Source organism: Rhinolophus sinicus, linkage group LG02 (genome assembly GCF_036562045.2).
Source record: "Rhinolophus sinicus isolate RSC01 linkage group LG02, ASM3656204v1, whole genome shotgun sequence".
NCBI classification, from domain to species: domain Eukaryota; kingdom Metazoa; phylum Chordata; class Mammalia; order Chiroptera; family Rhinolophidae; genus Rhinolophus; species Rhinolophus sinicus.
In genome coordinates, this window is record NC_133752.1 from 158813248 (window position 1) to 158840639 (window position 27392).

Below are 27392 nucleotides of genomic sequence, written 5' to 3' on the forward strand. Positions count from 1 at the left end.
GATAACATGAATATATACTGAGAATCTTCTGTATACAAAGTGGAAACAATGGCTAGTAAAATACAACATTTAGTCAAGAACTTTAGTCTAATGGAAAAAAACAAGTAAACAAAGAAATATTTTCCAACGTATAAATAGTACTACACAATCTTTTCCTGATAACCTCAAGAAGTGTGGTCTTGTCTGCAAACATACACACAGACACACAAACATGCTTTTTGGTACAGATTGTAGCTCAGATGAAAATGGTATTTAAGATCACCCTTGGATGACAACAGAACTCTGAAAAAAAGGAGGTGGATGTTCCTTGAAGAGAAAACACGTGAGGAAAAAGAAATAAATTAAGAGTAGAATGTTTTCAGAGGAAAAAAGTAGACTTGTAAGTGGGAATATGGGATGAACAAGGAACTAAAGGGAACACAAAGTAGAATGTTATATTTATACTACAATCAGGAAGACCTTTAGTAACATTAGGGTTTGTATTTATTTTGTTTTTATCAGGAGAGTGAAACCACTGGAGCCATTATCTTGTATGGCAACTGGGTGTATATAGTGGGTAGGAGTGGGAGGTTGTGCAATACAGGGGGCCAGGTAAGAGTCTTAACACAGCAGTCTAGATGAGATGAAATAATGTCTGATTGAGGCTAGTAACATTGGAAATGGAAAGAAGCAAATATATGCTAATGCAAGCGTTGTCTGCTGCAATTATTTAAACATTCTGCAAGTATACACCTTATGTCTGCCATTTGCCCCTCAGCTTCTGGAAGACAGAAAGCATCTTGTGCCTCTCTTGCCTTCCTCACAGCAAATATGAACGCTTAGGGGTTAATCAATAAGTATTTTTTGAATAAATTAACTTAGCAAATTTTTATAGAAGGCCAAGTGTAAGAATTTAAATACAAATCTACCACCATCAGAGGAGAAAAAAACACAATGCAATGATGTACCTATTGTCTACAAATTAATAAACATGTTTGGTATCATTTGCTAACATTAACTACTTTCTGTAGACAAAAAAATTAAGAAATTATTTAGTGTATGGTACAAATTCATATGTAACATAAACCAGGAATATTTTTAATTGTCAAAAATCCTATCAGGTTGAAACAAGAGCCACATATTAGATATTCATAATTTCATTACTAATAAATTATTTCTGTACAAAAAGGATTGATATTCTTATCAGGAATTAGCGGGCTTTTTTTTTTAATTTGAGATTGAATGAGAAAGGAAATAATAAAGGTGTGTCTTTAGTCTGTGGAAAACAATTTTCACTTTAGGAATCATCCCACTATGTATCACAAATGTGTCAAGCCAATCACCTATTGCTTTAATGTAGAAATAGCTCCAACATAGGGGAAAATCACACTGAAGAGCAGTGTGTACCCTATGCCACTGTTTCTGTTATGGGAAGGAGAAATATACATTCACATACTGTTATATATACAAAAAAGTCTATCACACAAAGCATTTAATAATAGTAGTTGCCTATTGGCAAAAAATGGTAGAAAATGTATGAATATGGAAAAGGAATAATTTGCACCATATTGCTTTATACGCATCTTATTTTTCAACTATGTGAGTACTCAAATTTTTAATCTTTTTCAAAAAGTCAATCATTATACAGACTAATATATTTTGAATATTTAAACATAATTTTCTCATACACACTCAAGAGCCATTGAAAGTATAGGGAAAGTATAGTAGATACGGAAAAGTTTTCCCTTTTTTGAACAGAACCAACTTCAGTTTGCATATTTATTTATTTACCCACCTAGTCAATGAACACTTTTTCAGCTCTGTGTTTTAGACACTTAGAAATTTTCACAAGAATGGAAAATGTGTTTGTATAACCACACTGAGCGGTTTTACAGTTATAAAGTGCTTGAATCTGTTATCGTCTAAGGAACTGTCTCGTATTGTTTGAAAGAGTAGACCTTGATATGACAAATACAAAAAAATTGTTGTATTCATTGTGCCAGCTATTCAGAGTACTAGATGTACTAACTGAACTTTGGTTTGAAGTACTATATTTTATTACACATGACGAAAATTTCTTTAAATATTTAAAAAATATTTTTAATTTGTCTTCTTATTTCTAGTGATATATTTTTAATTTTTCCTCCAGTCATCCTGGATCTCCCCCAGGATCAGAATAATACTATAGATTGTTTTGCATTTAGCTATCAATGAATTCTCTTCTAAAGTTTGTTAACTATGGAGTAATGTGTTAGCCAATAACATTTTAAAGTGTGGCAAAATTCCAACCTCCATCCTAAGGAAAAAAGTGTGGTGGAAGGCAGGGCAGTGGGGTGTAAAGCTTTTTGGTCGGAGGCTGTCTCCCTTAGATCTCCCAGGTACAGCAGGCGCTACTGTAGCAAAGGCCTGCAAATTGGGACAATGAACCCACATCTGCTCCTCTGTGAAGATTCCTAATTTTCTATTTCATCTCTGCAGTAAACTTGGCCCTGGAGTGTCACAGATATCCCATATGCTAATGAACCACCATTAATGGATTATTAACTCAAATGATGCAAATAAATTCCATGAACCTATCTATAAGGTTTTTCAGTCATTTGCAAGAATTGATAGGAAGTAACTATATTGTAATATAAAATTAAAGTTAAGTGTAAAATAATAGAGCTTATCATAGACTATCACAAAATTATGAGAGTTCCCAAAGCTTGATTCTTCTTGACCTTAACACCTGCTTAACTCAGGCAGACTGTTAAAAGGAACTTGATCTCATAAATTTGGTATTCAATAAATCACCAGTTTATTATCTTACTTTTAAAATTAAATCATATCTGCATACATTTAGAAGACAAGGCATTGGTGTCTGTTCAGTCTATTTTGACTACCTTTGCATTTCACATGGACTATTGCAGGTAAATTGGGTTTAACTTTAAATAGCCCCCATCAATGATTACATTAGACTTTTAGTATCTGTTTAAACAGTCGATTCCTGTTCTGTTTCACAACACAAAAAATTCAAAGTTAATGCACATCTAAACTTAAATTTGTGCCAATACCAGTAAAATCTCTGGCTACTATATGGAGAATAGACTTTGGGGTGCAAGGGTGAAACCATGTGAACCAATTTAAGGTAGACTGTAGAATAGTGAAGCCAACTTTATCCAGTCTAAGTGTCTACATATAGCAATACTGAGAGGGCTTCCTTTAATTGGGGATTTTGTAAAGGTATTTAAAAGCATCAAACACTCTAAGGAGAGCTGTATACAGTTTATTACACCGGTTTCTACATCCCATCTATAAATAATGATTAAAGTTTGAGAATAACACTCCAGTTCCTTTCACCAAGAAGCTTAAGATAGCTCTTAACCAGTATGATAAAGCGAAGAGTTCATAACAAATTTGTATCCTCTTCTTACGTCTAAAATTGCACTTGTCCCAGTGACTATATTGGGCTCTCCCCTCTTTGCTTTAGGCTCCTTATTACACAGGTAATTATGAGATTTGCTTTGTGAAGTCCAGGAAAGGCTGTTTTAAGGCCTCAGATCTGTCTCTACAACCTGAGCACTTTATGACTCCTGGTAGCTAAGTCTACCATTGTGTCAGATAGAATAAGAGCTAAACCATTTTGGCAGGCAGAGATATGTCCCGCCTGCATTGGGAGCTGAAAATGGTTCTCCCACTGAGCAGAAACACAGCACTATTAAATAGCATCCCTGGCGATAGCAGCTCTGGGTTGTGACTGTTAATCACTTAATGCTAAGACGGGGTTTGCAATTACCCCATCTCTAACCTGCCATGTTCTCTGCCCTTTTCTGCCCTGACTTCAGCAACATTTCACCTGGACTTTGTACTGTGGCCAACCAAGCACAGTTCTTAATATCATGTGCTTAATACAAAGTGCATTTCTTCTTTCTCGCAGAAATACAAGCGAGTCCTCCTGAAGGGCACCTGGTGAGCATTTTCTGTCTTTAAGTGGAGATGGCAGGAAAAACTCAATAATGAAAACTGTGATATAAAAATGCAGGAATCTAACTAGGTTTTGTAATAGAGCCCTCTTGCCTGTGCCTGCCCTCACCCTCATTGAACACGATGAAATCTGATTTAATCAGAATACTGGGAGAAGGAGAAAAAGCAGGAAGTGCTGTGCAAAAATTGTGGTTCTTATTTCTCATTTGTTTGTCTTGTTCTTTTGTTGTTTTTGGTTTATATGTCACATATCAGTGAAATCATATGGTTCTTGAAAAGAAAAAGAAGGCAGTGGGTTAGAATCTGGAGGTTATAACGTTAATTATATTTTCTAATTTGTATTAGCTTCCTCCCTGTTCTCATTTGCCTCCCAGAGTCACTAGACTGCTTGTGCTGGCAGGTTGGAGGACACGACCATATGTGCAAAAAAAAAGAAAAAGCAATTTATACACCTTAGGAATACACTTGATTCTGAAATCCAATGTACTATAGAATTATAGCAAACATTATCTCAGATCACACTAGACTAGAGGAATCTATAGAGAAATAAAGTTCAATAAAACTGATAGATAAATATCCCCTAACTTGAGCTCCCCAAACCCTAAGTATATCTTTCAATGACTCAAAACTATTATGAGTATTAGTTTATTGTCCTCTTAGGGCCACCGTAATGGACATGTTCTTGCACAGTTCTGGGGGTTCCACCCACAAAGCCCACAGCACCTGTTAACAGTGTTGCTATTTGCTCACTTGTTCCCTCCTTCCTTAGTAATAATTAATCGTCACTCCTTCAAACAGATGTTCTTGCTGCCACTGAAGTCATGACCAAACCTGATGCTTTTATGATTTATTCATTCATTTATTCATTCAATAAACTTTTTATTAAGCATCAACTTTATGATTGTCACTGGCCCCAGAAAAAATTGTTTTAAACAAGGAAAAAATAGTGTTTTGTAGTGTTTTGTTTTTGTTTTGAGCATCTACTGTGTCAGGCTGCAAACTGGACCCATGACATACATTATGTTTTTGTATTATCCCTTTAAAAATGAAATGCATCCCCTCTAGGAAATTGTTATTAGCCATGGAAATGGATATCACCCTGACTGCACAGAATCAGGGTTAATCTAAGTAAGTATTCCTGAGGAGTCATTAGAATAAGGTCAGTGTGTTGCTGTTTAAATAATCCTGTGGCATTGCCAGAGCCAGTGGTCTCTCTTTGACCTTCTGGTCATTGTTGGAAACTCCAAGCCTCATTATGTGCATTTCTCTCTGTTTTTAATTCCCTTCACCTTTACTCATTCTTCAAGGTTCAGATTAAATGTCACGCACCTCTGAAGTCCTCCTAGGTTTTCATGGGAAGAATGTTCATAGAAAGAATTTTCATCTCTGTTCCTATAATTAAAACCTAAGAATCTCTCTAAAAGCATTTATAACACTGAATCAAAAACAAAATAAGTATGTTTTTTAAAATTCTGCATAGCTATGCTTTTCTTCCAACTTGTTCCCTAAAAAATTAATTGTGTGATGTTCTGAGAGGTTAAGTGACTTGTCTAAAATCACATATAAACCCTATGAGGAGAAAAATTTTGTATGGTTGTCAGTGTACCCCCACTAACTAGAAGAGTGCCTGGCATTTTGGATGCTCTCAATAAACATGAGCCTGTTAATGAATAAATGAATGTTTAGAGATCGTCAAGGCTTTGATATATAGCTAGAGAGCAGAATTTTGGAGTTGTGGGAACATTACAAGAAATTTGTAAGATGGATGTAGAAAAAAACTTAGGACTCAGTTTGTTACGGACCACATGTGTCATGTGTAGGAGTGTGGACTGTATTTTAGGCCTAGTGTGTCCAACATATATCAGAGAGTCAAAAACAATCGCCTTGAGGTTTTTAGCAGAGTCAGGAGACAATATAAATGATAATGCTCACTCATTATCCTATTTAGTCTTTCCTCATGATTCTCCAACCAGATCAACCCTGATGTTCTCTGCCTTAAGAATTGCATCTTTCCTAAATCTAGCACATTGTCTGGAAATTTAACTGATAGTCATTTTTTATGGCCATTTGTTCTTGAACTTGAAATCAAATTATTAGCACCAGTTGATTCTTTGCGGTCTTTCCAATGAGGCTCCACCAGCTCTACAGCAAATAAGGCCTAAAAGGGCCTGTCTATATATTCCCAAACATGTCTGAACTGTATATACTAATTAGTCTTCATCTTGCCAGTGTTTACAATTATAAACTTTTAGAACTAAAAATAAATTAGTCCATCTCTTTGAACACCCTCATGTTACACCAAAGAAACTGAGGTCAAGTGGAGTTAAGTGGATTGCTCAAGGTTAAATTCCACGATTTTCGTCTATGAATGGGAGGTATGAGTCAGAGAAATAAAAATTTTACGATAATGTGAATCCAGTAGATCCATTCCGGGACTGCATTTCACTGTAGCTTCATTTTGTGAGCAGGTGGGTGAAGGACTAGTAACTTAATGAAGACGCTCATTTGAACTAGTAACACATTGTTTAACAGTGTGTGGAAAACCATCAGTTTTCTTAATAACCAGGAAATGTGTAAGGCAAGCTGTGTTTAGGATACCAAGTGAAAGGCAAGCTGTATTTAGGGTGTTAAATGGATGTGATGACTGCTGTCACTATGGCAACCAGTTGTTTGTTTAAAGGCTTTTTTTCAGTAAGTCTTAATATTTTTACTTTCTAATATATCACTGAATTCAAACCTTTCTTCAGCTAACACCTCCCCATGCCTGTTTACGTTAATGGCCTCTCCTGTCTTTCTCCATCCTCATCTAGCCTTCTCAAAATAATGTTTTTCAAATACTATTTTTATAACTGTCATTATCAATCATACTATTCACATACAACATTATTCCTCTTCTTCCCCATGAAATCCCATCTCTTTAATCCTTCAAACCCCACTGTAATGATTGTTTCCCTCCCAGGTATGCTTCCTTAGGTTATTTCATCCATGGTTATCAAGGCTTTAACATGCCTCCTTTTCATCCCTTACACGCATTTGCTGTAGCTTGAGCTTACAGTTAGTCCTAAAATGGAATGTGCAGTGCAACTATTTGTATATCAATTTATCTTTCAAATGACTTTTATTTTTATTTTGGAGAGACAGTGCATGGAGAAAATTTTGTAACTGTGACTATTATTCATGAGGTTGACTATAGCCAATTTTCATAAAATGATCTCTATCTTCCCAACTGTCCTGTGGAGCCAGGATGGATAAAATCAAATGTACAGTCCTGACCCAACCTCAGTGTTAGGCTTTTCTTATCAGTCCTTTTTCCAAGTACAGAGTTAAGAGATTGTCACTGTGAATATATTAGCGTGTATGAGAATGAAATAAAGACCTTCTTACCTGAAATAAATTTTGTAGAACACTATATCCTAGACATTATATCCAGTTGTCAAATGATTATTTGCCCAAAGATGTAAGAGTTTTTCAGAGGTTAATTTGGGAAGCTCATGCTTATGTAAAATTGTAGTAAATGGGATTGCCCACAAATAAAATTTTCAAAACCTCAAAGTCTTTCTAATTTTAAGCTAAAATTACCACTTCAAACATTTTAAGGATTTTGGATAAGAATAACTCTAAATAATAACGTATACTTCTCTACCTTCTTAAACAGGACATATAGGATATTTTCCTTAGCTTAAGGAAAATAAGCTAAACTAAGCTTAAGCTAAGCTATTTTTTCTTAGCTTAACGACTCAGTCATCTTTTTTACTATGAATGAGTGTTCAAGTGTGTAAAAAAAATGTTTTAAGTTACTGAGGCATTTTTAGTGTTAATTCTCCTTGGTACAAAATGATCTAGGTTGCTATTCATTTTAGTATATTTGCTTCTCTATATGTACATATATATGTAGGTATTGTGATGTGTTTTTGCAGCTATCATTTATTGCTACCTTCACTAAACCTCCTGCTATTAGTTTCCCCATTTCTACATTTCAAGTGTGTTTTGACCTGATGGAGGCTGATATACCAAGTAAACATTCTTGTTAGAATTTTGTCTAAAATAATAGTAAATGGGTATTGAGTAAGAAATGATGTAGTCTTCTTAGAATTTTACTGCATAACTTAGGTATATTTACACTGGATGTTCAGAAACCTTTCAACTTATTTCCTGGTTCTTTGCTGTGCACTAGGGAGTTCCGATTGTTGAAACTGAGTATGGTTTTATAAACTGCAGTGGTCTGGGGCAGACTGAGAAGAGGTGGCAGTTAAAACTTAACCAGCTCTCTGGAGTTGGGCCGTCAACACGGAGACACACTCGGTGGTGGGTACTGTGGCTCAGTACACTTACTGTAGCCAAAATCTAGAGTTCTGCTGTTACATCTGTTACAGGACCTTTTTTAAGGTCACACAGATGTTTACTTTCATTAAGTTCATTTCTCATGATTATCCCTTAGATTGCTTCCAGATTTAAAAAATTGAAGAATATTGGTATTTACCTTAGAGAATACTCTGCCCTTTTCAGTATGTAGTAGATTTAGTTCTTTCACGTCCATACTTCCTGAAGGAAAAATTTAGTCTAATGAAGAATCAATTTTTGTGCATTTATTACAGATGCATACTACACATTAGTTTTTACCACCCACTTTGATCCAGTTTTCTTAAAATGTTTGACTACATGGAATTTAAATATTTAAGTAGATTTCTTACTACTGCAGTAGGCAAAAAGTCACCAGCTTGTAATACACAGCTGCTTAGAGATGTCACCTAATCATGCTCTTTGTTTTCAATTTATTTGGCCTAGTACTTTGGTCAACTCCTCACTTTAGCCTCTTTATATTTACCGATAACTATTAATAACTGATAGTCAAAATTATGTAGTACCTGCACCCATCGAAAAGATATTTGAGAGATGGGACCAAACTCGGCAAACTCTTTGTTCCAGCCAGTAGGCATGCAGTATATATAGAGAAGTATAAAAATTACTCCCACAAATTATCTAATGTATGAAAGTAAAACCATGTCAGTCGGACATGTGAAAATATATTTTATTTGCTAATCCTTTTAGATGTCTCTATTTGTGTACTTTATTTCTGTTTGCATGTGGTGCATTTTCTGTTGGATCCTAAGCATTTCATCTCTGAGATCACGTCTCCTATTTCTTTCCTAAGTTCTCCATCACCACCCCCACCATGTTTCTTGGTGGAACTTGGTATCTTGCTCTACATTCACAAAGGGATCCCTTAACTTTCACCAGCTGACAACAAAATATGTCTATGTCTACTCTAATTGATTTCCTGGAAGGAGAAATACCCAATGAGGGAATGAGGAATGGCTGCCAGACAGAAAACTTAAGCCCATTGACTGAACCTAAAGAAACACTTGGAAAAAGAGATAGGAGAAACAAGGAAAGAATCATCAGATAAAAGTAGAATTCAGACTTATTTTCTTAGCCCTTTACAGACTTTTTTCTTTTCGACTGAGATCATCAAGGGCAGAATCATACCATGTCTATCATAGTGTTTACAGCACCTACCAGTGGGCCCAGCAAGTGATACTCAGTACTTGCTTGGTGGTGAAAAGAATGAATCATTGGCAGAAGGTTGTACTCTTTCTGTTTTTTCCTCAGGTCTCTCCTGTTGGATCTTGCTTACTATTTTGTGTCTGCAGCAATCAAACAGCCCAGAGGAGACCCAGTTGGATATATCTTTCTTATAAAATATTTATTTTTTACTAATTTTCTCGAAAAATAATAATTGCTTCCCTTGATTAATTTTTTTCCATTTATCCAGTTCTTACTGAGCACCTGATATGTGTAAGGCACTGCTCCGTGTGATAGCAATACGGCAATGAATAAAACAGCGTCCCTTATCATGTGCCAGACACTGTTAAATACCTTGGGCTTTGTTTACAGTATCTTATTTAATGATTAAAACCCCTGTGGAGAGGGTATTTTCCTCAACTTGGAAATGAAGTTTCACAGATTCAAAGCTTAATTAAATTTCCTGGGATCTCACAGCTAGGAAGTAGAAAATAGGAACAAACCAAAGTTTAACTGATTCAAAGTTTATGCTCTTAATTACTAGGCTCTATTACTTCTAGACCATGACTAAAGAAATAGAATTACATAAAACTGAATGTGAGCTCTAAGAATATGTCCAATAAATATTAATAGCCTGTCATGAAGAAATTTTAGGAACTTCATTCTTTGACTTGAATACATAGCAACTTATTTCCCCCCACATTAAATCTATTATGAATTGTCTTTCCAGGAATGGTTTGATTAAATCTGTACACAACTTTTTTTTTTTAATTAAAGTTTATTGGGGTGACAATTGTTAGTAAAGTTACATATTGAGAAGCATCCTAAATGTGCATTTTTCACTCTTCATTTCATTTGTCCGTCATCTATGCAGCCATTGACAGCAAATATATCTATATCAGCATATTGTGGACATTTCTACCTTATAAGTGAAACAAAGCAGATCGGTTTTTATCCACATTAATTCATAGTCTTTCCATTCCTAAAAAAGAAAAATGCACTGAGAGCCAGCTATGCACCAGACACTTCAGTAGAATGTAAAAATAAGACAGACAAGAACCCTGATTTTCTAGACCTTATGTATGGGAATCAGGGAAACAAACTAACAAAAGAACTTAAAGGGTAATTTTTGATGATGATAAGTGCTACGAAAAGAATGTAAAGGATCTGTGTGAGTGGGGGTGAGTGTAGGATAGGATGGGGGAAGGCCTCATTGAAGAGATGCTGTTTGAGCTGAGTCCTACATGGTGAGGACTCAGCCATGTAAAGATATAAAATAAAAAAATAAGAAAAAGAGGTCAAAGGCAGGAACAAACTTCATTTGTATGAATAAGAGGAATAAAAAAGGCTTTTGTGTTTGCTTCAGAGAGAGCTGAGCAGGAGAGGCAAGATACAAAGTTAGAGAGATAGGTAAGGTCCAGATCACACGGGGACTTACATGTACAGCCTTGTAATGCATGGTCCAAACTAAGATGTATTTAACAGTGGAAGGGGATGTTCTGAATAATTACACCAGAACAAAAGGTATAAACCCGGAATTTTCCAGATACACCAGGATTTATAGTTGCCCCCACTTATGTCCCAGGGTAAAGGGTTTGAATTTTATTCCAGTACAGTTGTGAGCCCTTCGATGATTTTGAGCAAGAGGGTGAAATAATTTGATTTGTATTTCATAAATGATCACTTTGGTTGCTGGTGAAGATCAACTTCTGAGATAAGAGATCAATTTTAGAAACTAAGGTAGTAATAATCCTGACAAGAGGGGATAGTGGCTTGAATGATAGTAACCTAGAAACTTTGTTTTGTGACCTAGAAACAAAGTCACCGGTTTGGAATATATTTTGTAGATAGTGCAGACAAAACATGGTTTGAATGTGGTGAGGAAAAGAGAAGAATAAAAGTGACTGCTAAGTTTTTGGCTCCTGCCTCTGGGTGAATTATGACGCCATTTGCTGAGTTTGGAAAGACTGACAGAAGAATTGGTTTTCAAAGATGATGGGGAATGAGTGGAATCAGCAGTCTGATTTTGACGGCATGAAGTTTTAGATTCCTATTAGAAATACAAGTGGAGATGTCAATTAAGCAGCTGGCATATACGTACTCTCCTTTCTTCCTCTGTTTAAAACAGCTTTCTTGCAATGTTATCTGCCTCCTTAATAAAATAATTTAAAATGGCATTCAAATATTCTATTAAAGTGATTTTTCTCTCAACATCTTCAATTATATTTTGTTTTCACTGTCTGGTGTTTGAAATGACTAACAATATCAATTGCCTTTCTAGGAAAGTATAGACCTGGGTGAAATCATGTTTTCCCTTTGTTATTTGCCAACTGCTGGACGTATGACATTGACAGTCATCAAGTGCAGAAATCTGAAGGCCATGGACATTACCGGAGCATCAGGTATGCACACAGTCGGCTGGTGGGTCAAGAGTATATCCCCAAATAAAATATTCCATGTACCCCAAATTATATATAGCGATTGAATTGTTGAGTTCATTTGTCTATTTTAGGGTAATAAAAATAAAAGTAGAAAAAGAGATTACCAATCAAAGTTCTCCAAATCACCTCTTTTAGTTACATTATCATTGCGAACTTTTTAAAAGGTATTATTAAATAGATTGACTTTGAACTGGGTTTTTATTTTTATTTTTTCTCTACTGATTTAGCTCTTTCTTAAAAGTCCATAATTTACCATCTACTTCCCTACTTCTACTTAGTCACTTACTTATAAAGGAAGATTTTTGGCCTTTAAGCCATTCACTGCAAACTCGCTGTATGCGTAAGGACCATATTAAGCCATATTTAGACTGAATTTATTTTCCTCACCTGATCTGCAGAGAAATAACCAGGTTCCAACACCATTTGTATTCTTACCACCTTTCTAAGTACAAATCTGGCGACACTAGGGACTGAAAGAAATAAAAGTAAGTGAATGTCTCTTGAAGTTTCTTAAAGACATTCTTGAAGGAAATTTCTCTTGTGCTAACTTTTATAAAGTGGTAAAGCCACATCATGTTTTTTTATCACTTAATTTAAATCACTAGTTCTGGAGGATTATTTATAACTGAATATGTGAAGTTGGGCATTGCTCTGTGAAAGAAAAAATGATAAGAGCAGAGTAGGGAGGAAGGTCAGTAAGCATTTGTTGAATAAAACAGAAATAAGAAATAGTAGTGGAGATATAGTAAAAGGTGGCATGGGGGTAATCCATAACTTTGTGGGTAAGAACAACAACAAAATTAATAAACTAAATTTGCATTACAAAAAGAATGAAGGAACTCCAAGTTCTGGTGTAGATAGAGCTCCAGAATTTACTAAATGAACAAAAGAGGGAGGTGCAAAAATAAATATGGCTATCACATTCCTTTCTGTGTAAGAATGGGAATTTTTAATGCTGATATTTGCATTAAGATATACTAGAGTGATACACAAAAACTAAGCAGGGAGAGGTATGGAGACAAATGAGAGAGAGACTTCTCCTTGGACAGCTTTCTCTATCATCTTGAACCTTGAACTATGTCGATTTACCAATTTGTTTAAATTTGCAATACATACTTATATATATGTATATGTGTCTGTGTATATATGCACACATATATATGTAAATTCATATACATGTATGTATATATACATATATATGTTACATATATACATATATATTACATATACATATATATATGTATATATGTAAATTCCACATTTATTTTTAAACAACCCAAGAAAAAGTCTTGGGTCCATAAATGTTGAAGAAATATAGATAAACAGTGTGCTCTGTAAATTATTGTTTAGTCTACTCTTTCTACCATATATCAAACAGGATCAAATTTTTTTGAGTTCCACCCACATTTTTTTTAAATTAAATTTATTGGGATGACATTGGTTAGTAACATTATATAGTTTCAAGTGTACAGTTCTCTAATACATCCTCTGTATATTTCATTGTGTGTTCACCACCCAGAGACAAGCAAGCAGCCCCAAAGTTGTAATTAAGTAAAAGATTGCTTCTTATTTATATGAAGCTTTTCATGAGAGGACTGCGTGCTTTGAGAACACCACCTCATTAATTCTCACAAAAAGCTTGTGAATCAGCTAAGCAGCCAGTAAATTATCCTTGTCTCAAGTAGAATAGAGAAATATCGTCAGAGACCTGATGGGGTCATCAAAGGATAAACCAGACCTCGTTCCTGTTTTTAATGAGAGGCCTAGGCCTGGGGGCTCATACACAAAAGTGCATCACAAAAACGAGTTTCTTCCTTAGAACATACTTCCTATTATTTTGAAAAAGTTAAAAATAAATAGAATATAGCCATTAAACAATGCCCTTTCACCCTGTTTTCTTCTACATAATCTATTTCTAGCCATAAAATATGTTTTTGCCCTTTGGTGGAAATGCTTATGTAATATGTAGATAGATCTTTCTAGAGCTCAAAAAAATATTCATTTGCCCAAATAAATTAACATTGCCATCATTTTGCGCTATTCTAAGGAAATAAAATTGATTACTACATTGATGGAAAGAGAGAAACAGTGGTGATGGTGCTACAGTTGGAAGGTGACCAGAATGCAAAAAAAAAAAGAAAAAAAAAAAAGAATGAAGATAGAGCAGAAACTGACAGTTTTAACCATCTAGCATGCTCACCCCAGTGCCAACATTTCCTCCCAAAGCCATGCCTCCTTTTTATAGAAAAAAAGTAAGGCTTTTAAAAGAAACTTTTGTATAATACCTTGTATTTTCTATAGTATTATAACAGTTGTTAAGGTGGCAGGAGTAAAAAGGTAGAGATCAGTCAGCTGGAGCAGAACTTGTTAACAATTATTTGATCCCTTTGGCCCATAAAAATATAGCCCAATTAAATTTTTCTCTTTCCATTTGGCATCATATAGTCAATGTCATAATAAGAATCTTCTTTGTAGCCATCTTTAAGCCAAATATTGCCTTTCCTGTTGTATACTGTTGAACATTTAATAATGATTTGTGTTGATCATTTCTTCAATCTGAGCTCCTTATCAAGTACCAACTTTATAATTGTAAAATGAAACCTCTGATTTTAGTATCTTTTCCAACGATTGAAGAAAAATTAATATAGTTTTTGCTTTCTAATTTCTACTCATTATGATTACATATACTTGTCTAGATATAATGTTGCTCTTTCACCAGTCTTAGTATTCTTATTCTAAATCATTTTGAGGGAAATAAACTTTAATACCATTATTCTTACTTGTTAGGGTTACATTCCCTAAAAATCACTTCTAACAAAATGTGTCTTCAAATAGCTGCGGCAAAAAGACACATAGCTCTGGACTGGCTCCTGATAAACTAGTGAGTTTTCTCCATTGTATTAAAAATAATTATATCAAATGAATTATTTTCTAGTTCATTCAAGAGAAATGTTTCCATTTAAAATAAGAAGTCTTAGAGAGTCTGTTGCCCCCAAATAAATTATCTGAATTTAAACTGGTAATACCGAAGGGTTTCATATACCACTTTTCTTACTTAGTAACAATTAACTACAGTCTTATTTATGCTTTGTACCTTTCCTTTTATTTTAATAAAATTACGTTCCCACTCCTAGATCCTTATGTCAAAGTGTCTCTGATGTGTGAGGGTCGAAGATTAAAAAAGAGGAAAACAACTACAAAGAAAAACACTCTAAACCCGGTGTACAATGAGGCCATTATTTTCGACATCCCTCCAGAGAATGTGGAGCAGGTCAGCCTGTCCATCGCAGTCATGGATTACGATCGGTATGTGCTTCTCTCTACTCACTGAAGATCAGCCACGTTTAGTCATATGCAGACTCAATTCAGGTTTTCAGGTTATTAATTGCCACAGTAGTTTTAATATAAATTGGAAGAGGGAAAAATTATTCATTCAAAATTCATTTTTTCCATGTTATAATATTTCTTTTTTTTCCTTCTTCTCCAAAAGAAGTCATTCTTAAGTTGAGAACAGAGCACACTGGGGCTGGTGAAAGAATGGGTGCAGAAGCAGTGTGAGATACATTACAGAAAGCACTCTTGTGAAGCCTTTTCAGAGGAACAACAAAAATCACAATCAATGGAGTTTCTCAACTGGGCTGATGTATGAATATAATGATTCTTATCAGAGCTCTATTATTAACTAGCTGTGTGAAAGAGAAAGCTATGTAATCTCTTGGGGATTCACTTTTTTTGTAGCACATTAGCATAATACGGAACTGTGGACAGCGAGTATTAAGAGTAAAAGGTGAGTAGTGACCGGAGGAATACAGCCTTGATGGTTTCACATCAGTCTTAAAACATGGCTTTGTGGATAGCTCTTCCAGCTCACACACTTGGAGTCACTTCTCCTTTCATGAAATAAATTGCAAACTCCCAGGTGCAGCAGCTCTAAAGGTTCTCCCTGAGGCAGCTTCTACATTTACCCTCCCACCTGCCCCTTGTCTGAAGTATCTCCCTGCTCTGCGTATCTCACCCCAACCAGGCTTTACAGCCCTGCTCAAGTTACTACTTCTGTGTGCTCCCCAGCTAACCAACCTCTTCTTCCTCTGAATTCCTGTCCCACTACAATTGCATATCTCTTCTTTGGTCCTTGCTATATACTTCTTTTTATTGTTTTGCTTTTTATATTTATAAACCTTTTGGAAAAGAATGCTGTATATTTAACCTACAAAGTTTCAGCACATAGACAATGCCTTACCACATTTATTTTGTTCTAATGATATCAGAAGTGCTACAGAACACACACATACAAATATTCAAAAAGAGTATCCATTTTAATATTTGAAAAGTGCCATGAAAATGGTAGAACCAGGATCCTATAACCGGGAGAAATTAATAGGCTATGCCCTCTGGCTCAGCTAGTAAAATGAAGCACTGAGAAATAAAATGATCTGTACCATCTTTTTGAAATCAGTTTATATCACAGGTTACAAAACAAAGCTATCATTAGAGAGAGAGAGAGAGAGACAGAGAGAGAGAGAGAGAAAGAGATTGAATTGAATTAGTTGAAATTTTAAACTCTAAACATTTTGTAATGTTTTCATTGGAAGCCCTTGTTCTGCTTGACCAAATAATGACTTCTATCGATTTCCCACAGCAGTGATGGCAGGTAGATTCAATTGAGCAATTGTCACCCAAACAATTTCAGGGAAATGGATCCTGACAATATATAACACAGAAAGATAAAAAGCACTTCTTTCTAAAATTGTGCTTGTTTGGGAAACTTCATATTGAGGAAAACGGTACTAACTATACATAGCTATATCAGTGGTAGGAAGAAAGGAATGAAATTTCCTAAGATCATCTCAAAGCCCTCTTAGCGATGTCTATCAAAAGAACCCTGAGAAAAGCCTTTAAATTACATTCCATTCTTGAGAAGCAACTTACCACTTGCACACTTGAATTAACTGTCTTGATTCAAATCCTGCCCGTGCCTCTTACTAAGTGGGTAAAGGCAGGCAGGTCCCCAGACTTCTGCGTGTTTCGTTTCTGTATCCGTAAAATGAGATGACGGTAATGATACTCGTGGTCATGGTGTGATTGAGTGAGTCAATACATTTCAATTACTTAGAACAGCGTCTGGCACATAATAAGGTCTCAAAAATATTGACTATCGTTATTTGGATTTGTTGCTGTGAAAACAGGACATGAATAGAAAATAGGAAGGTTGTTTAGTCTGCTCTGGTGCTATGCAATAATAAATTAAACACTGTGGTACTGAACATAGCCCTGCCCTGTTTAATTGTAGTACAAGCATAACATTCACTGATATATCATTTAAAGTCAACTAAATATGGTCATTTATACAAGAAAGTGAGTATTGAGCTCTTGGCGAGAAATCTAAGCATCATCATAAAACATTAAACCTTGTGGAAAGAATAAAATTTGATTTACATCATTTAAACTTAATAGGATTCCTTCCAAGAAAGAAACTCATCATATAGGTAAGGGCCAGGTGGCATTGCTCATTCACACTATTTTTATTACTGTGAAATGTGCTCAAGTTACAGAGCACCAAAATGGATTGTGTGTGCTCATTTTATAAATTCATCTTTGAATGCTGATCCTGTTTAGTAAATTTAACTTTACTTAAGATTTTTCATTTGACCCGAAGTAGTTTAATCTACAAAATCATCTGGAACCTGTCACAAAATCTTGGGTTTTAATCATATGCTTAAAATTCTGCTACGATGTATGAAAGCCCATTTATCTTTGAATGTTGGGGTGAAAATATGATATTCTTTGAATCATAGGGTAGGACACAATGAGGTCATAGGAGTGTGCAGAACAGGACTGGATGCCAAGGGTCTTGGGCGAGACCACTGGAATGAAATGCTGGCCTATCACCGAAAACCCATAACACATTGGCACCCCTTGCTGGAGGTAAGCGCTGTGGTTTCTTGACACCTACTCTCTTTTATTATCTCTTTTGTTTAGATATTATTCATCTTCCAATTCCTTTTTGACATTGTATGTATTCACGTTTCTTTCTTTTTAAATACACGTTGCACTTGCTTTTGTCCCACAGACCCTATCATCCAGTATTCAATGTTTTGTGTGCCTTGTTGGATTTTAAAAAGCACTATATTTTCTGGGTTTGATATTTGTTTGGACAGTAGACCCATAAAACTGCAAGTCTATTGTTTTCTTGGTAGAGCCTGAAAACTTACATCAATGAGTGGTGAAATGATCGAGTAAATTCATTACTCTCTGGAAACTGAATGTTGGCGCGCCTTTGTGAAAACGGCCACCTCACCTAAACTTCCCCAGAATCTCTAAATAGAGGTACTGACAGTCAACTTCGTGGCTAAGAATCCTGATGGAAACTGGTATTGCTTCCTCTTGTTAATATAACTATTAATATTAGTTATAATCGGAGCTGACAATGTGCCACACTCAGTGCTAAGAATTTAATCAGCATTTTAGTTAGTTTTACTCTATGAGTTTATTACTATTACAGAGTAATAGCAGAACTTAGAGACGTTAAGTAACTTGCCTGTATAACAAGTACCTGTACAACTCATCTATGTAAGGGGACAGATATATCTTTGCCAACTCTGGTCAGGAAGTAAAAGCGCTCACTGATTTCTTAAAATATTGAGGAATCAATGCCTGAGTTCAAAGCCTAGCTTTGCTGTATGCTGCATATTGGTTCTAAGTTCTGCTATTACTCTGTTATGGTAGTAAACTCATAGAGTAAAACTAACTAAAATGCTGAATAGTAAGTTCTTAGCACTGAGTGTGGCACAATGTCAGCTCCGATTTTAACTAACATTAATAGTTATATTAACCAGAAGAGGAAGCAATACCAGTTTCCCTCAGGATTCTTAGCCGTGAAGTTAACTGTCATTCTACTCGATACACTGAATGCTACTAGACAGAATGACTTTCTCTGCCAAAGACAGTTGCTGGAGCATCTTGAAAGAGTCACAAAGTAAGTCATTGATTAGCTGGGAGGTAATGCAGGTTGACAGAGGATTTGTGGTAGATGATGGAATTTATGCAACTCAGTAAAAAGAATAGTTATGATAACCACATAGTAAGTGAATGATACGTTGCCATCTTATCTGCAGAATCTCCAGACAAAGATTCTGCTTCCTATTCAGGCACTAGGCACTGGGTTGCATGAGAGATGCAGTACAGTGTGATTTACCACTAAATGGCAGTGGGCCCAGGTTCTGATCTCAGCTTTGTCACAAAAAATGTGACCTTGGATGTGTTACTCAGGACATTATAGGGAAAATTTGTTGAATATGGTATGAACATTGCATGCTCAGGCAACATCATGGATATCTGCTTACATATACATATATTAGTGTTTCAAATCTTTACCTCACTTCTTCATTTAATATAAGTCATAAACGTCATGCACACACACACACACACAAATGCACATCCACACAGCACTTTCCCCTAGAGTGCTTCAGAAGCATAGACAAGTGTATTCTCTAAATAGCTCAATGAGTCTTGGGACCGTTGTATTTCATTTCAGGAGTATGTTGTGTAAAATATAAAGTATACTCTACTGCTTCTTATACAGTTACTATTAAAAGGTAGCAACAATTACCCACTTCATTATTTTTTTTTACACTAGATCATATATTATGAAATTATTGTCTTTCAGTTACCTGGCCGGGCAAGCAGTTTTGATAGTCAAGGATCCTGTCCATCTCCCAAACAACCTTCCACACCATAATGCCTCCAAAATACGACCTTTACAGTAAGGACATGGGACCATTTGCTCATTGGATCAGAACAAAAATTGCTTTGATTTTCTCATTTAAATTGTATCCTCATAATGAACAAACTTGATGTGCAATTTTTCTTTTACTTTTTTATCTGTTTATTAACTTTGGACATCTTCATATATTTTACTTGAATACAAATAGTCCTTCCTCCATAAGGTATTTTATTCTTCATGTCATATGCCTATTAGCACAAAGAGTGTTTTATTAAGTTGTAATTCTTTGCATAAACAAAGAAATACATTTTTTAAAAAGAATCCATACTTATCTAAAATTATATATAGTTTATGCTACTGTTGTATAAAGTAGCACATGTCACATATGTATGGTTTTGATTTTGTTACAACTATGTTCTTTTCTAGTTATGCACATATTTACATATAAACTTTAATGGAAATTTTGAACTTAATTTGCACAGCATTACATCCTTGTGCAATCAAATTAATGTAACTTATATGATAATACATTCTTTCATTCTCAGCAAATTATTTTCTTGATAATGTTTGGCTCTGCTAAACTCAAAACGTCTCTCAAGATTGTGTAAAACATACAGGTAAAGCTATAATTTAAAGTAATATTTGAATATAAATTTAAGAAGTAATATTTAGTAGCTGGAAAATGGAGGTTGAGCCATTTGGACTGCCACTTTATATTGTCTTAATGTTACATTACTTCACACATTTGTTGCATTGTTTAACTGATATTTTCAAAATTCTAATAATCTTAAACTCAAAATGTAGCATTAGTATTTCCAAATGAATAGAATTAGAAGCCGTTCATTTTTTTCAGTGTTCGTAAGGTTCTCAAGTACTGTGATATGTATATTTTGTGACATGAAACTATCATGTAGATCTTGTATTTCTGATAGACCATACTAACAGACACCAAAGGTACAATAACTGTCTGCTCATTGTCGTTTAGGTTGTATACAATAATGGTGACTTTTACCCCAATCTGAAGCTAATTATTAAAATTGGGTATTTTCTTAAAGAAAGGATGACTTACTTTTCAGCAAATTATATGATATACCATAAATAATATAATTTCAACATTTAATGAAAATAAACAAATAATTCTAACAGTCCCGACCCACAGTCCTTTCATGAAAAGCATTTGGCTTCATAAGGATCAAGGATCAGACCACTAGTGGTAAAAACTATGCAAATGTTTTTACATGACAGGTCAACTTTTTACTGTCTTATTTCTGGGACCTACTGGAAAGTATCTATACTGAATAACTTCAACCTTACTTTTGAGATTTGTTTTGTGGATAGTGCATATGTCAAGCTTATCCCAGGATAGGAGGTTAAAAGAACAAAACAATACAAAACAAATCTGAACTTAAAATATATAAACACATTCATCAGAATGAGAAATTTTTTTTAGCAATTATAAAATTTTAATCTTAGTAATATCCCATGTTTCTAAATATTAAAACAATAAAAAGTTTTAAGAGCCTTGAAATTTTGCTTGTTGGCATATCTCATAATGACATTACTGTCAGTTAAGATGTATTTTACACATTTAATATTTTAAAGGCAAATACAATTCCCTAAAATTTTTCAAATGCTTGTTAACATCCTAATGAAAACGAGTATTCCTTACTAAATTTTCTAACTGAAAATAATAGAAGAAACCTATTTGAAAATACCTGGCTACCTTACCAAGAATGAAAGAACCACTTGCTGTGGACAGAATGATTGAAGATGACACTTCCATTTTGGAATTCTTTATTTTACTGGGAAATAACAGTTATCAGATGGGAAGATAAAAGTTATCCTCTTAATAAAATGACATTTTCAGAGATAATTGTTTTACTAGTAGATATGGCTGCAGTTTACAATTAATTAGTGAATGTATTTCCTAAGTGAATGTAATAATTATTTTCATCTGAAAATGTGGTTTCGGGACTTTATATTCATAATTAGGAGCTCATGATTTTCTTTGCCTCCTACGGAGAAAACGCCAATGTTTGTGATGAAAAAAATGCAACCAGCCAACCAGGAGACTTTAATATGGGGATCATAAATTAAAATAAGTTTTTAAAATAATTTTTAAAAAATGTTTCCTAGGGATTAGAATAAATTCATCATGCCAGAATATTTATTAATTCTGTGAGAGAGATTAAGGAGAGAAAATTCACAAGTCATCTGTCATGCAATACATGAGAGGTTTGCCCTCATATTGATGAAGCATGATCATTTAAAATGATAGTTCATATTATAAAAATGTAATCCTACCACTTTTAATACAACAATCCTCACGCTACATAGCCACACACTCATAAATATAACTTATCCTCTTTCTACTTGCTATTGAAGATAGAATATGTTTTATTTCGATATTTAAAATAAGGTTTGATGTTACAGATTTCCTCCATTAATTTGTGTGGGCACCACATTTTAATGACAGCAGCTTAGGTATATAATGAATACCTAATTTCAGGGATTTATTCAGGGACTTGCCAAACATAAGTCTAGGAAAAAAGGAGCAAATGTTGATTCATTAGCATAACAACCAATGTTCTTTTCCAGGTTATTTACATATTTATTTTTTATTTATTTATTTATCTATTTATTTACTTTACCTCATTCACTAAGTAACCAGGAGAATGAGGAAATTGAATATGAAAAGAATATTCGTGTTTGTGCAGTATATAATCTCACAAAAATCTGAACAGTTGATGCTTTCTGTACACTGGTTTCTTAATATGTTTCTTGACAATTTTAATTTTCTTTGTCAGGCCAGTCCTGTTTCTGGTACTTTATTTCACATGTAAAACTTCTGATATTCATATGTTCACAATTCAGTAAAAATATCATTAGAACTAGTGCCAGGGAACAAGAGATGGGAACTTAGAGCCAAGCACCCACTTTCTTATGCAGTTTTGGGGAGTGTGTACGTGTTCTAGTTACTGCAGGGAGATCACAACTGATCAATACTGACTCAGGTTTTAGATAAAAGCAAATATATTTGAACCTATTTGGTTGTGATATTTAACTGACATTTTCACCTGTGTTTATTCTCCGGTAATGTTTATTATTTTAAAATTTTGCAGACTCAGTAAAGAACTATCAATCTCTTAAGGCTTTGATTTAATGATTGTTTCAAAAATGAAAGAGCCAAACTTCCACTCCTTTTTGAACTTTTATTATCCATAAAACAAAATATAACTTATTTCAGAACGAGTTATCAACAGAGCCAAAGATATTACAAATAAAGGGACCGACAATCTTAACTTTGAACAGATGGTCATTTCTTTACCTCTTTAAAAAGAGTATTTGATATTATCTCACAACATATATTCATGGAATGGAGTTCCATCTGATGTTTTTATTTGTTACCTTAGTTGTGATTATGACTGATTAAAACATGATATTTAAGAAAAAAAATTAGGGTTGATAAGGATTTAAGAAAGTCATTCAACCTCTATTGATTGTAATGAAAATGTGGAGATCTGTTTTCTTCAAAACTTGTTCTTGAAGCAACTCTGGTTGTTCCAAGGTACTTTAATTGAGCTGAACTTTTATAGTTTTTAGCCTAAGAATTTATTGCTGCCAATAAGAAATAATACAAAAAGCACAGAAAGTAAAATAATTTAAAGTAAGAATCTACTTAACTAAATGGTAAACAGATGTGTTAAAGCATATGGAAATAGAGATACTTGAATGCAAAACCAAAAACAACTTTGTATTTTAACTTTCAGTGGAAAGTAAATCCTCTAACATTGTTCAAAAAACCCATGACACAGCATTTTAATAGTTACTCAGTCACATGGCTCAGGATATGATTCATCTGAACCTAAGATCCATTATTTAAAAGAATGTAGTGAGTTTGTATTTTACATGGGAAACAGAGCTAATTAAACTAAATGCTGTTTTCAATATGTTATTCAGTGATACTCTTTAAAGTAAGGATTTTCTATTTCATTAAAAGACTTTTCCTATATTTACTCAATCTTATGTTAGAGTTATTGGTAATTTAATAAAAGATGCATTGGTTATACTTGTGATCTGCCATTAACAGTTCACCAAAAAGATGTGTATTTGAACAGTGGCATTTAATTTTCGTTGCAGGTGTTTTCTCATCAAAGTAAAAAATTATTTTCATTTTTGCCCTGTTCATCATAAAGATAGGTAGCCAAGGTTTGACTTAATGGGACGACAATATCATGCTATAGCAACTTAAAAAAGAAATCACTAAACTAAGGTATGAGGTGGGACTTAAAGATTTATTAAATGCCAACATCTTGAATACTCGAAATGGTGATTGAAAAAATAAGTAGAAGATATTCAAGAGAAAAGATAGACTTCTTCGTGCCTGAAATGATTTAAATACATGCCTACAAGGAGGAATTGATTAAAATAATCCTATTTTTATCTATACTGAGACACAGGAAGTGATTTACTATTAGATCTAGAGATGCAAATAGTATTTATATGGAAATGTTTTAATCTCAAACTGACAATTACTTCTAAGCTCACCTGGGTCATGAGAACCCTCTCTAAAGAGCAAACTATTCCTGATCTTATCATGAAAGGGTAAAAATAGGCTATTTTCTTTGGAAATTTTGTTGCGATTTCATCAGCTATGCACAGAATCCCTATTTTCTGTCTAGGGTGGTGGATTTCAATTATTCAATTTCATGTTTTCCCTCAAAAACAATTTATTGGATAATAATGCATATTATAGAAATGAGTTAAAATTATTAAGAGAAGTCTCAATATTGGAAGGTTAATGCATTGAATTTTTGTTTTTCTTACCTCTTTCAAAATTGTTTTTTATTTTTCCAATCTGAACATCAATACAGGAAATTATGTTTGACTATGATTTTCCTGTAGAATGAAGTTTGTGAACCAGAAAAACCCTATAAACCCTAAGGCTATGTACAAACTGGCTATAAAATTATTCTCTATGAAAATTGCATGGTTTATTCTATTTATATAGATCGTTTTGTGGGTTTTATTATATTTTTTTTGTTTTTTTAAAGACCCTCTAAGCTTCTCATTTAAAAAAACACAGTAATCCTCAGTGTGACTAGCTTCATAAATTCTATTACTGTAGAAGAAAGAAACAGATAGACAAACTTTAATATGCAAAATATTTGGGTTTTTTATAAGCAAAAAGTCCAGCCCAAGTTCATGTCATTTGCTTTAACTTTTTATTGACCCTTCAAACTGAGAGACGTGATTGGGTTCATCTTCAAAATATGGATAAGTTATGAAACACAATGAAATGAAACATTCATTTCAGAATGAAGATTGAAGAAGTCAAAATAGTATTGTCTCACATTGTAAATGTGATGATTTCACTAATGAATAGTCCAAGATTACATATTATTCTAAACTGACAGCAACCATAAAAATTCTTCATTTCATACATGACATTGAATAATTTAGATCCATCGTATTTGATCTTGCTTTGTAACCTTCAATGTTCATTAGGTGACTTTTTAAGTGAACTTTGTGATGTAATATGTAGCCATTGTTTAATCAATATCTTTGACTTCCATATTATAGAACAGAAATTTTAAAATCTTTTGAAATTCGTGTTTCTGGCTTTTGTACATGGTAATGAGCCATTTGTGAAACTTGACAGCATATAATTGTATTACTGAGAACAAATGTTTTGCAACCACCTTTAAAGGATGTTACACATTTCAGTATTTTTACAATGTCTTCTTTAGAAAGTGTGAACATATTTGTCAGGTTCAGATGAATTATGTAACAATGAAACCTCAAAACTGTTATGAAGTGTACAGTTTATGATTACTTTTGTAAAAGAAAATGGAAAAGCACTTGAAATATAATTTTACTGTTTCATATGTATTTTGAAAAATAAATAAAGTGATTATAAATTATTTTTGTCTTTGAAGAAAATACCTTTTTCAGATTTGATTTTGAGACCTCTATGTTGCTAAGTGTTTCTTTAATACTCATTATTTTTGGCACTCATTAGACAATAGTATAATTCATTTATCAATATTTCAATAATTCAAGCGACTACATATATCTTAAAAACCTCATTTAATACGTGCCATTTTTTCACAAAATTATTAATTTAAAGTCCTGGATTGTTTCTATTAAGGGGTAAACAACCATTAGTCAAGTGTTAAAAGAGGCAAATACCACTTACAAATATTAGCTACATTTGTTTCATCTTCCAAAATTCCCTATAAATGCCTTAGCAGGTGATCCAGTAGTTGGAGTATACTAGCAATTTTGTTTGTTTCTGTTTTGCCTCTGATTTTCAAAAATATTTTCGTGAGGCATATTTATAGCAACTAGTTTCAGGCAGTCGACAAAGCACTGACTCAAAGAAATCATAATCGTTGATAAACCAGATAGAGGTTCTGTACCTAGAGCCATTGTTTTCAAAGAAATATAACTCATAAGAAGAAGCAAGTAAGTAAGTTTGTGGAGAGTGTAGGATAACGAAGAGTCAGTAATCAGACTTGTCTGTCCTTGCTGAAGTCCTTGTTTCCAAAAAGTATAAAGAGCCTGGCTGAAATCTAAGTTTCTTCTGAAAACAAATGACCAGTTGTTAGTTAGTATTGCTAAATATTTCCCCAGGGAGTATTTATATTTATTTTTTTAGGAAGTGTATATATTTATACTCACACTGATTTAAAATGTATATTCCCAATAACAATGTATGGCTTTCCAAATTACAGTAGTCAATACTTGGAATTATTATTTGAGTTTTTGCCAATTTGAACATGACAAAAAGGTATCTCATCAATGTTTAAATTATTTTTTTCTAGTGGTATTCATCATTTCTCATATATATTGACTGAGAATTTGGATTTCACTGTTTAAGATTTTTCCCATTCTTCTGTTGGAATTGTCTTCCTTATTGATTTTTTTTATTATATTAAGGTTTTTATTCTATTTTTCTTTTAATGCAGACAGATTCTTCATATGACCACATCTCAAACAGATCTCCATTCTGCACAGCAGAAGGCATACTATTAGGTTATAATCTTAAAGACAACTTATAAAATATATATGAATGAAAAAATGTATATAGAGAGAAAAATTGTGAGAAATAAAAGCAATGTGTGATTAAAAGTTAATCAATTCTTGAAAAGTATGAGTTGTTATCTTGACAATTTTCTAGATAATTTTGGGCTGTCACCACTGGTGTATCTGAAAGAATTTGGAAGCATCCAATTCATGGATGTCATTATTTATGCTATTGTTTAAAATTCCTTTTTGTGCTAGATTTGAACAGTTTTAACTCTATTTACTCTTAGAAAGTAATCTAGAACAAAGGTGAGTTATATCCATTAACGTTTACAGAGAATAAAACCAAAAATCTGAAGTAACCACAAATAGGACTCTTCATACTTTTGATGTATTGTAAACCCACTTTTCCTCCAAATGAAAAAATCATCCAAAGTTCCAAATATGAGTATGATTTCTGAGTGCATTTAGTGAGTCTAATTATTTAGCGTGTGTGTATTTTTATGAGCAAGTTTTTGTTTGTTTGTTTATAAATTTCAGGACATACATGACTGAAAATTTTACCTTAAATGGGAGTCAGAGATGGGAACTCAAGCCAGAGAGTAAAGGAACTAATAGGTAAGAATCATATTGAGAATACAAGACACAAACAGGTCAACAGATTACACAACTGGAGGCATTGATCACATGGTGGCCTATGTAAATGATGCCTTCAGGAGCTCACAAATCTAACC

At 33.8% G+C, this 27392-nt stretch overlaps 1 protein-coding gene across 1 annotated transcript in view; it reads left to right on the top strand.

Moving 5' to 3' along the window:
• The window catches only part of SYT10 (synaptotagmin 10), a 63295-nt gene extending 37748 nt beyond the window's left edge, over window positions 1–25547 (top strand). The window contains exons 4-7 of the mRNA XM_019736536.2: window positions 11747–11867; window positions 15041–15212; window positions 17702–17831; window positions 19573–25547. Of these exons, the coding sequence (XP_019592095.1) occupies window positions 11747–11867; window positions 15041–15212; window positions 17702–17831; window positions 19573–19644 (495 nt within the window). The 3' untranslated portion in view covers window positions 19645–25547. The remainder of the gene's footprint in view (window positions 1–11746; window positions 11868–15040; window positions 15213–17701; window positions 17832–19572) is intronic.
• The last annotated feature ends 1845 nt before the right edge of the window (window positions 25548–27392 follow it).